Source organism: Neodiprion fabricii, chromosome 5 (genome assembly GCF_021155785.1).
Source record: "Neodiprion fabricii isolate iyNeoFabr1 chromosome 5, iyNeoFabr1.1, whole genome shotgun sequence".
Lineage (NCBI taxonomy): Eukaryota > Metazoa > Arthropoda > Insecta > Hymenoptera > Diprionidae > Neodiprion > Neodiprion fabricii.
In genome coordinates, this window is record NC_060243.1 from 22005967 (window position 1) to 22016940 (window position 10974).

At 42.5% G+C, this 10974-nt stretch overlaps 2 protein-coding genes across 8 annotated transcripts; one reads left to right on the forward strand and one right to left on the reverse strand.

The window, feature by feature from the left end:
• The first annotated feature begins 2614 nt into the window (after nt 1-2614).
• On the forward strand, nt 2615-3616 carry LOC124183213 (mediator of RNA polymerase II transcription subunit 11-like). Its single transcript, XM_046571398.1, has 3 exons — nt 2615-2902; nt 3078-3218; nt 3309-3616. The coding sequence occupies exons 1-3, from the start codon at nt 2827-2829 to the stop codon at nt 3515-3517; spliced, it is 426 nt and encodes a 141-aa protein (XP_046427354.1). The 5' UTR covers nt 2615-2826; the 3' UTR covers nt 3518-3616.
• Nucleotides 3617-3687: 71 nt separating this feature from the next.
• On the reverse strand, nt 3688-10532 carry LOC124183207 (rho guanine nucleotide exchange factor 7). 7 transcript variants are annotated; one of them, XR_006870943.1, is made up of 14 exons: nt 10158-10532; nt 9788-9881; nt 9588-9714; nt 9317-9494; nt 9034-9249; nt 8745-8943; nt 8395-8622; nt 8236-8314; nt 8034-8155; nt 6070-6244; nt 5890-5979; nt 5185-5275; nt 4554-4784; nt 3688-4469 (listed from the first exon to the last, which is right to left on the reverse strand). XR_006870943.1 is itself a non-coding variant. In XM_046571386.1 (13 exons), the coding sequence occupies exons 2-13, from the start codon at nt 9854-9856 to the stop codon at nt 4622-4624; spliced, it is 1734 nt and encodes a 577-aa protein (XP_046427342.1). In that variant the 5' UTR covers nt 9857-9881; nt 10158-10532; the 3' UTR covers nt 3688-4621. The 7 variants fall into 7 exon arrangements, 6 of the variants coding, with proteins under 6 accessions (XP_046427342.1, XP_046427339.1, XP_046427338.1 ...); XM_046571386.1 differs by having other exon boundaries at nt 3688-4784; nt 6073-6244; XM_046571383.1 differs by having other exon boundaries at nt 3688-4784; nt 10148-10532.
• Between the last annotated feature and the right edge of the window lie 442 nt (nt 10533-10974).

The following is a 10974-nucleotide window of genomic DNA, read 5'->3' on the forward strand; positions in this document are numbered from 1 at the left end:
ACTCGTTGTGAATGTTTTACCAGATGCCATAGTTGTAGGAGAGACTGGGGCACGATGACTCCCCAAAAAATTCTGGTATTTGCTTCACCGTATACAGACTGAACACTGTCTTTGCGCATGTGACGCAAATCGAATCTGCCAGTAAGAATTTTTCTATATAGTGCTACAAATCACGTTTACACATGCATGTAAGTATAACGAATTGTGATTTTATGACAATAAATTTCGTCAAAAAATACCATAGTACAATCAGCTAAGTGCTCTCAGATTTTAAACACGACGCACAGCAATTTTAGCTGTAATTGATCGACGTTATTGTCATGTATTCCTACGTATACAATGCCAACCACTCACCAATTGCAATTTGTTGATCCTGGTCGTTCGGTTTTTTTTTCGGATTGAAAATGTTATCTGAAGCATGCATATTGGTTTGATAGTACAAAACATGACACTTCCAATAACCGAATTTGTAAACTTGAAAATTAGTCCGGAAGGTCAAAAGTCACCAGGTCAAGGACCTGGATAGCCAGAACTACGGAGCGCTTGTTCTGGAAGTCGAGTTTCACCAGCTAGTGGACCTTGAGCGCAGAAACTACGGAGTGCTTATCCTGGAAGTCAAGTTTCACCAGGTAGCGGACCTGGAGCGTAGAAGCTACGGAGCGCTTGTTCTGGAAGTCGAGTTTCACCAGCTAGTGGACCTTGAGCGCAGAAACTACGGAGTGCTTATCCTGGAAGTCAAGTTTCACCAGGTAGCGGACCTGGAGCGCAGAAACTACGGAGCGCTTGTTCTGGAAGTCAAGTTTCACCAGCTAGTGGATCTTGAACGCAGAAACTACGGAGTGCTTGTCCTGGAAGTCAAGTTTCACCAGGTAGCGGACCTGGAGCGCAGAAGCTACGGAGCGCTTGTTCTGGAAGTCGAGTTTCACCAGCTAGTGGACCTTGAGCGCAGAAACTACGGAGTGCTTATCCTGGAAGTCAAGTTTCACCAGATAGTGAACCTGGAGCGTAGGAACCACGGAGCGCTTGTCCCTGAAGTCCAGTTTCACCAGGTAGCTGACCTGGAGCGCAGGAACCACGGAGGGCTTGTCCTGGAAGTCGAGTTTCACCAGGTAGCGCACCTTGAGCGCAGAAACTACGGAGCGCTTGTCCCTGCAGTCGAGTTACACCAGGTGGCGGACCTGCAGCGGAGAAACTACGGAGCGCTTGTCCTGGAACTCGAGTTGCACCAGGAAGCGGACTCGGAGTGCAGGATCCAGGAGGTAGAGAACCCGGTACTCGAAATCTGCGGAGCGCGATTTTCATACGTCCGCTCTACTGCGCGGTTGTTTCCAGACTGAGGAATTCGACTAGCTGATTTTCGTGTATATTGATCGATGACGTCAAGAAAAAAAAAATTTTGGGTGACGTCACTTTCTGAACATCCGACATCCAAACTTTGGTTTCGAACTTTAATACTATATGTATGATGTATGATGTATGATATGATATGATATATAATGATTTTAGTTTTTACATTTCAGACAAGAAATACGCACTTTATTATCTTTCCTGCCGATTCCAGACTCAAGCGGCTAGGCCCTTCGATGGTCAGCCGTTGACTAAAGATATATTCTTCAGTTAACGGGTCAACTAATAACGCTGCCGTTCTGCGACAGTTGATTGATAAAAATTTTTGGTTGTACCTGTCAAATGTGTGTTAAAATACACTCGAAGTTTCAAAAAGCTTCGTTATATCTCTCCCTATCAAAAAAAAAAAAATCGTCGACAATCACCTTTTTAGGTCTTTAAATCAGGATACTGCATTACTGTCTCATATACAGAGTATCCATTTGATCTCGATCAAAATTAGCGCAACCGTGATGTATTACAGTTACTCTGAATTTTTTTCCGTACGAACACTTTTTGAAAAACAATTCTGCTTCTCTAACCAACGTAGATACCTCACTTGCGACTAGCTAAATCAGTGTTTCGATTCTATGTCAACGAAAATTCAAGATCGAGAGAGCAAATGAAAAGTTGTTGGAATAATTATGAATATTATTGTTATGGAATACATCGAGCGCTTGTCGAATAGAATCCCATTTCAAAATGAATAATTCTTCTATTTCCATATTATAGCCGTATTAATGTAGAAAATCTAGTTTGTCGCCTGGAAAATTATAAAATTTGTAGTATGCATCACGTATTAATCGTAAATGGATCATATATATCAATATCGTACATGGACCGCATATACATATCTATATACTTTTTGGTCTCTGCATCATTATTATATCTGATCTATTATTATTTATAATCTATGCATACATTCATCTCTCGGGTACCTATACTTCAATTAAATCACTGTTTTGCTACGAATTTTGGAAGAAATTTATTCTCAATATTAATTTCTTGTATCGCCGACAAGTCGGTAAGTACACACAGGCCAAATACTGGCTAGGGCTTATCATTGTGCAGCTGTGTTACTCGGAAGGTGAATGCAGCCAGCATCATGTCGAAATCGGTAACTCTCTGATGTTCTGCAATAAGTTCTCAACTCTACTGTTAGAACATTTCGGGGGTACGCAGGCGCACGACGATTTTCGGTTGTCACACCAAAGCCCATTAGGGCAACTGACTTTATATTCTTCAGTCAACGGTCGGGATATATATCTCGCTCTCTCATCACTACGACACAGTTTTCGCGAGGTTGTCGGCATTGGTAGCTACCTCCAGTAGTATATGATCTAAGATCGTACTTTGTTGCCAGAAATCTCGAATCTGCACGTATACTTATTGCGTGAAATAATAATCAGTATAGAAATTGACCGCAATTCGTTTGTCACGATGACACCGCCAATGGAGAGAATCCAAATATTGGAATCAATTGAAAAGGACATAATTATATGTTTACAAAGTGCAGGCAAGTCGATCGGCAATATTTACAATGCCGAACATAACCTCCAGTCTGTCATTGTAATTTCATCCACACGTCAATTCGCGCTATCAACCGATTATCCCTTTGTTAAGCACAATTGTGCATTTCATTAATATTGCTTCGTTTTGTCCAAATTTGTAAAGTCTATTTGTTACCCCAGGTCAAGCATTCGTCGAGTTGAGTAAGGAGAAGTCGAGCCTGAAACAGGCTGAAAGTCAAACCCACCAATTCCTCAAGACTCTGGGACATGTGGAATCAAAACTGAGTGAACAAATACACTACTTGACCCAGGTGTCGACAGGTAAGATTGAGATTCTAAAATACAATAGTATAACCAATTAAATGGAACATACTCAACCACTGCTACTCTCATGTATTGTAAAATTGACAGGTCAACCACATGAAGGGTCGGGATATGCCAGTCAGAAGGTTTTACAAATGGCATGGCACAGGCTGGAACATGCACGAAGCAGAGTCAACGAGCTTGAACGAATAAAGAACAAACACCTGCACGGCCGAACAGTTGCCAGATCTTCGCAGCCTCAAATGCTGTCCAGTATTTCCTTACAGCCCTTATCACAGTCTGCCTCAAATCCATAAATCTTGTGTATCGACTCGGGGAATATTTAAAAACACTAACCTACGTTTTTCAGTCCACGTTTTTTCCATTGTTCTAATAAATAATGTATGCATTTTTCATATAAGTGTATCTGATGAATTTCTACCCCTGCGATGTCTACATTGCGTATTAATGATACAAGCACAACACATGCAACCAAACACTTCTTTATAATCAATCGTTTTAAGAGCTATTTTATTTACACTATATTTTATTATTACAAAATAATTTTTGTTCACTTCCTCATTACTTACTTTCCTTCCGTCTATTTTTATCTTGTAGGATATAAGAGTTAGTCATTTGTACATCAATCTGAAGTTAGAATTTCTCACTAGGGAACAACCTGAACGAGGGGCTCTAACATATTATAACGGTACGTGTATACCTCTGCTAATTCTATGTGTAAAATAACAATAACATAACATACTCGACAATGTACGCTGAAAAAATGCAGTTATATCTACAGGCAGCATATTCCATGCACTGATCCAATCGTAAGTACACAGGGATATTGTTCTGTCCGGAAGAAACAAACAATGAAAAAAAGCTGGTACCCAGATGCTAACTGATCCGCGGGACAACTCGTCGACCTGATAATGATATGCTTCATTTGCAGGTAGAACTTTGCACACAAGGATAGAACTCTGTCAACTGAGGTGACAAGTCTTCAGTAACTCACGCATAGTACTCACTATCTAATATTGCTTTAGTGGAAATAAGATTGTTCATAGATCAATCGAGGATTTCTGTTAATTGTTTAGTCAATCGATTGATGGGGAATTATGATCGCGGTATTTGCAAATGCTGGATTTACTGATACGTTTCTACTACCAATTAATCCCACATCTCTCTGATCTCTTTTACCTTCCTGCAACCATTACCCTCTATACCTCTTTTCCCGATTTGACGAGATTGAAGATTGTCACAAGTATTCTGTAAACGATTACTCCAATTTGGTATTATGCACTTCAAGAACATGGACGCTATTCTCACAAAATTACAAAAATCCGATCTTACAATACACACGATTTTCGAATTTTTCGAACTCCAACCCCTCAGAAAAAAAGTTTAAGTAAAATTACGTTTCAAGACACAGAAGCATCCATAACAGCAATACTGCGTTTAACTGTAGCAGCTAAGGAGAGGCGTGACTTCCTTTCATCATCCAGCTGTCTCGTTAGAAGCACCATTTGCGACTGCAAGTCGATTATCTGTTCCTTCAGAGTATTAACCGTCTCCGATAGACTCCTGAAAATGAAAACAATAGAAAATATGCTCAAACGATGGTGGGTTGTTCTATTGTCGACAGAATATCACAATTTTTGACTGACAATTAGAAAGCTTTGGTAATGAAAATTAATGAGCGGATAAAACGACCTCCTATTAGACATGCCAACTAGGGTGAGCATAATCGATTAACGAGTTTTTAACACACAAGCGTCGATCGAAAGAGATGGTTCCCGAATACAGCTTTGGATTAAGATTAATTATAAGAATCCTAGTCAAAACGATACGTTCTATTCAGGGCGTTTGATGACTTATCCACACAGTATGACGACAATGAGCCTTTGTTGATGTTGTTGTTGTTGGAGTTGTTTTTTTTGTCTTTATTAATAACAAGAAACAAACAAATCGCAGGATTACATACCTGTTTTCACTTCCATCCCAATTTCCAACTCTATTATGCATTATCGACATTTTATCGCAAGCTTTATGGACTGCTTCGCATTCTAGCATGGCTGAAATTTATATTATGACCATTATTAACAGCCTGCCACACCTGCGGGGATACCGGCGTGTCCCATCATGCGAACGTATAGATAGGAGAGAACCACCGCTTGCGATCGATTATCAAAGAGTTGAGTAAACCAGGTGTGTTTGAAACTTGCAGATTCTACCAAATACTACTTGTTCGATATTGAGAACGGAAAGAGGTTGCATCAAGGGTGGGTAACGTAGCGTGATGTGTGCTGATTACGAACAATGAAAATAACTACCATGCAAGTTGAAATGACGATAAATGTTTGACCCCCTGAGCGTGACGATTCCATTGCACAAATTTGTATAGAATATGCACCAAACATTGGCCAAGAAAATAGCAATGACTTGAAATATTGACCTGTAATTCAGGGTTGTGGTATTCAGATGTATTCATTCCCATAATACCAATCTTCACCATCCAACGAATAGACTTCACCAGTAGTGCGCATGCATATACCACCCTTAATGAAAGCCGCACTAGTTTTATTCCTTCTTTTGTTTTATTTATTAAAAAAATAAAAATCAATATGATCTACATTTCATCGAGTGGAAGTAACAGTTTATTATTAGGCGTTAGGCTTGAAATACTTACCAGAGTGCACCGTGAGTCGAGTATTAACAGTGGCACAGTAGCCTTCTATAACTCTCAATATGATGGCATCCTCCTCGAACATCCGCTCATCTGTGGAAGAAGACGAGGAGAACTAATTGAGTTTGCTCTATGCTTACGTCTCCAGTTACAGTATATTTGTAAACATTAGTTGGGACTTACTACCGATTCGCATTGAACCGCCGGCGTCCAATAGGTCCGTCTTGCCAAAACTTTTGCAGGAGTACAGAGGGGGGGCTGGTCGCAGCGAGGCGATTGACCAGGGCGATCTAATTCCTGGAGGAAGACAGCCCTCCACCCCCATCCGTGGTTGTTTTCCATTCAGAAGTGGACTCACCTGTTTCACGAAAATCGAATTGTCAAGCAAACACGACAGACTGCAACAAATAATCTGTGGCTTAGGCCGTTATATCAGGTCTCAAATGTGAACCTGGCATGGTCTGTTGCATTTTTCATCGACCATTGGACAAAGATATTCGAAAATCAAGTTACTGCATGGATGAAAAACTGCTGGTAGACTAGGTTTAGTATAAGCAATACACGCGATGCCGTATTCTATGTATCATTAACGACATGGGGTGATTCGATCGGATTTGGTAAGCATTGCTCCCCACGGCTCGAAGTGAGAATCAGGATTTGGTCTACGAAATTGAGTCTGATGTGATGAAGTCGTTAAATACCGTGTGTTAGTTATTAAACAATACAAAGCAAAAGCATACTTCACACAACATGGCTGTGAAATAAGCGATATGTAATAATATACACCTGTGAAACAATAAATTAGTAGTGAAACTGGCCAATAATGTTATATGTGATATAATGGTGTAAAAACAGCCATGCTATGGAAGCTTGCCTTGTTCTGCGTTTCCGGACATTGGGATTTTTTTTTTGAGCCACCAATGTGCGTACAATCCGGAGGTATAAATTTGTTCTGGCGGTTGTTGTTCCTCGCCATTATTATTATGCCGCCTCTGAACATGGGCACCCCTCCGGGATTTCTTTCCGACATTCTCATGTCTGCGGGGAATCGGTTCGCTCAAATGTTTCGGATTCGCACCCCTGATAACAAGCTCGGAGGTGACGGTTGAACTTTTGTCATGTCCGACGATGGGATCAACGTCGACGACTGGCCAAGCCACGGAAAGATTATCGAAAGTTAATTTGAGCTCAGGTTCAGTAGCTGCGTCATCGTTTATTTTTTCAGATGACGAGGCCGCATCACGAAGGCTCTCCCTTGGAGTCGAGCCGAACGGCGACGAGCAGATGCACTGGTGCTCGAACTTGTTTTCATCATTCTCGCTCTCGCTGTGAGACATCCGTGTCGCATCAGTCTCGCCTTTTTCCCTGCTATGTCGGTACGACTTGTAGGACGAATTGAGATCGGAAGAATTGAGATGGTAGCTGTCTGCCATTCCAGAATCCGAGGAGCGCGGGGTCGTGTTGTGAAACTGTGGAAGCTGGCTCTCGGTTTCCTTGCCGCAGACGATCGCCGGGCTCTCGATTCCCCTCCCCAAGCAGGAAGAGGCAACTAGCTCCACATCTCGCTGGAACAACTCTGTCCTCTTCCAATTCCTCATGGTTGAATTCCAGCAGTCGCAGGTGGAAACTGCCAGGTTCGAACAGAGAGGTGGGTTGCTCCTGGCATTGGGTGCTTCGATCGCTGAGCGAACAGATTCTGAGTCGACTTCCGAAGCCGCATGGTTCATAATTGCATTTGGCATACTCCTGCTCGTCTCAAGCCTCAACTGATCTGGGACGGACAAATTCAAGTCATGGCAGATGAACGAGGAAGAGCTCTCCGTGCAGCTAATACTGGACTCGTCGTTTTCCCACAATTTGTATGTCACATCGAGTTTTAAGCTTGATTTGTGGCGTGACTTGTGTCTGGTGTTTGAGGAATTCTCATCTGTCGATCCGTCGTCGGATTGCGAGCAGCTGTCATATCGCGATGGGTATATCGTGTAAGTAACAGTGCACTTTCGCATTTTAACATCGCTTAAATCAGGTTTGAATATGTATTGAAAATAAAGCAACTTTTTCAACAGATCCGGGTAGATGATCCTCCTCCGCACAAGCTTCGCAAAATATTTCGATAGGCGAACGAATGGAAGGGACGAATAACTCACGTGCTGCATCGTCGACGGTGATTTTGCTGTATTCACACGCTGCTCTTGGGTCAGATATTCGATCCATTGCTGGCGCTCTTCTCGACTAGGGCAGACTGCGAGTATACTTTCGATCATTGGTCCTGGAATTGATTCAAGTAGCCGAGTCAGGATAGAGATGACGCAAAATTTTTTTGCCTGTAACACCGAGATAACAACTCACCCGATATTTCAAAACCGTTCTTCATATCCTCCGTGTCATCGATTTTCGTCACTGCAATTCCAGTCAACGGAAGCTTGCCCTGAAAAAGGAAATGGTCAATGATTGTAGGTTAGCTAGAACAAATCAAGATATATAGTCTTTAAGGGACGCAAACTTTACCTCGTAGACAAAGGAGCTCATTCTCTGGCTCGTACTCAAGACAAGCAGCGTTGTGGGAAAAAGCACAAAGTATCGATCCCTGCGATCGACTCCGGTAGCAAGGGTTACAGGACCGACGTAAATTATGTCACCTAGAGTGTGGAGGTCTTCTCCCTCCCAGCCTTTTATTGCCCCCGCCAAGACCGTCAAAGCTAATTCCTTCTGTTTTCTTATTGCGCTGCACCTTTCCTAAGTGTAAAAATATGATCAGTGAGCATGCGTTGATCAATTACACGAGCCTTCGGGTAACTCTCCGCTTGTCCTTTATTTTTCCTTTTCGATATAAATGAGTAAACGACTTGAGCTCTCACCGCTATTTCCCTATAGACGCATACGCTACGCTGAGTGTCTCCTCTGTCAGGGTGATTCTTTTCCATATGCCTCTCCAACTCTTGCAGCATGGCCGAATATTTTTCCAATCTACGAAAAGGCTTACTTAACCCAGTCGTTAGCACAAGGATACCAGGAGTAACGGCTCCGCAGTGTTCCATAAACTCGTTCAGCTCATCTCTAGAAATGGAGAGAATTGAAAGAAAAATTGAAAGTATGTAAAAGCAGAATGTGCTCGACTTCAGGGTGAAAAATCCCAAAACGGCTGACCTGAATCTGTCCAATATGCAAACGGCTCGAGGATGGGAAGCGCAGTAGGCAATGTGAATGGACTTGAGCCTCGGCGCCAAAGCCAAGAAGAGGTTTCCTGCTCTACCATCCGAACCCTGAGCACAGGCAGCCTCCAAACTGGTGAGAAGGTGTTGATGGATTTCCAGGACGTCGAGTATGTTCCCAACCAGCTGTTTGTACTCTTCCCTCGTCAGTCTGTACATGATGCATAGACAGACGTATGTTCATCCTATCAAATTCAATCCTTTGCAATTGTACTTACATGCCGGTTGTGTCTAAGGGTTTTAGAAAGTTGTTAACTAGTCCCTGAAGCTCCGCGACGTTCGCTCTTTCTGAATCGATAATGTCCTTCAAGACCACGCTTCGGTTAGCTCTCTGCTGGATGGCCAACTCTTGAGTAGTTTTTTCAGGTGAGGATTTTACTGATGAATGGCTGCTGTCTGTAAGTTATAACCATTGTATTTGATTTGAAGAAGCGACTGTTCCCTGCTTAACCATAAGCCTGACTTTATGTAATTTTTGGAGAAATGTACCTGAATTTTTCTGCTCCTTGACGTAATTGGAGGGAAACCATCCAGTCTTGTCACTGAGCGTGCCCTCCCACCATCCGCCGTCATCCATCTGAGTAATGGTGATGACATCTCCCTTCCTGAAGCACAACTGTGGTAAACAGCGGTTAGTCCAACAGAACGTTGGCCTTGCTTTCCATTCAAGGTCTAAGAATATTACCAACCTCGTCGTTGTTCTTTCCCTTGAACGTGAACAGCGCCACGACCAGCTTTGGATTATCAATCTTGGACATTGTTCACCGATCTCTGGATGTCCCTCTGAAAATTATATCTGAGATGATACAACAGTATAATCAATTGTTTTCAAAAATGACCTCGCCTGATGAGGAGGAAAACGTCAAATCATTTTTCATTACTAGGAGATAAATAGAAGAAACAGGCGAAATTGTTATGTTACATTTTATAAATACCTCGAGGATGTATAAGAGGATCGTTACAATCTGAATATTATACTCGCGATCATTCCCCGATTATTGCCGCACATAATAGGTATCTATGTATTAGGAAAAGTGTGAGTTACGTACAGTTGCATACCTGCTTACCGACCCCCGATAATAATACCAAATACTGTCATACGAAAGAGCTCAGGGCCTGCTTCGAATGACAAATAACCACATCGATTACGACGAACAGCGAACGCGACGTATAGAATTTTTCTCGCCCGTCCAATGGCTCATCTACTATATTCCGACAATGATATCTTCTTTCGTAGTAGAATTGAAGCACGATACCGCCGAGCGATCGCGAGATATTGCCATTTCAGGCCTTCGCTCGCCCCTCGAACTCGCCTCGGTTCTATCGATCAACCTGACTGGCCTGGCCTGATCAGCACCAGTGATCAGCGATCAGCACTCTCGGCACTCTGAGCACTTCAGTGCGAACACGACAGCGCCATTTTAGATAATTTTTTCCTATAGTGACGGAAGGAAGTCAGTCGGAGGTGGTGGAGGAGGAGCGGCATATTTCTCGGAGCGGTCCGACTCTATTTATAGGTTGACAACCCTTTCGTCACCGTCAAAGCGTTAGCGCGGTAAGAATGCTTCTCTCCGCAGAGTGGAAATGAAGCTCGTATTGTTAGAATCAGCCTCCGCGCGTTTGACATAAAGATTATACAGCACTTGCCAGTAGAGTGAATCGGCAAATGCGAAACCATCGGCAATAAAAATCCCACCTACATTATCGACTACTTAATAATGGAACGGAGTTTTTATTTATACGTATATCGTATTAACCCTAAAAAGAACCTACAGTAAATGAGCCTTGTGCCAAGTACATTAAAGTGGAAATCACCGACAAAAATTTAATTTGCAGTATCGACCCACCAAAATGACAACACACGTTCAAATAAGTA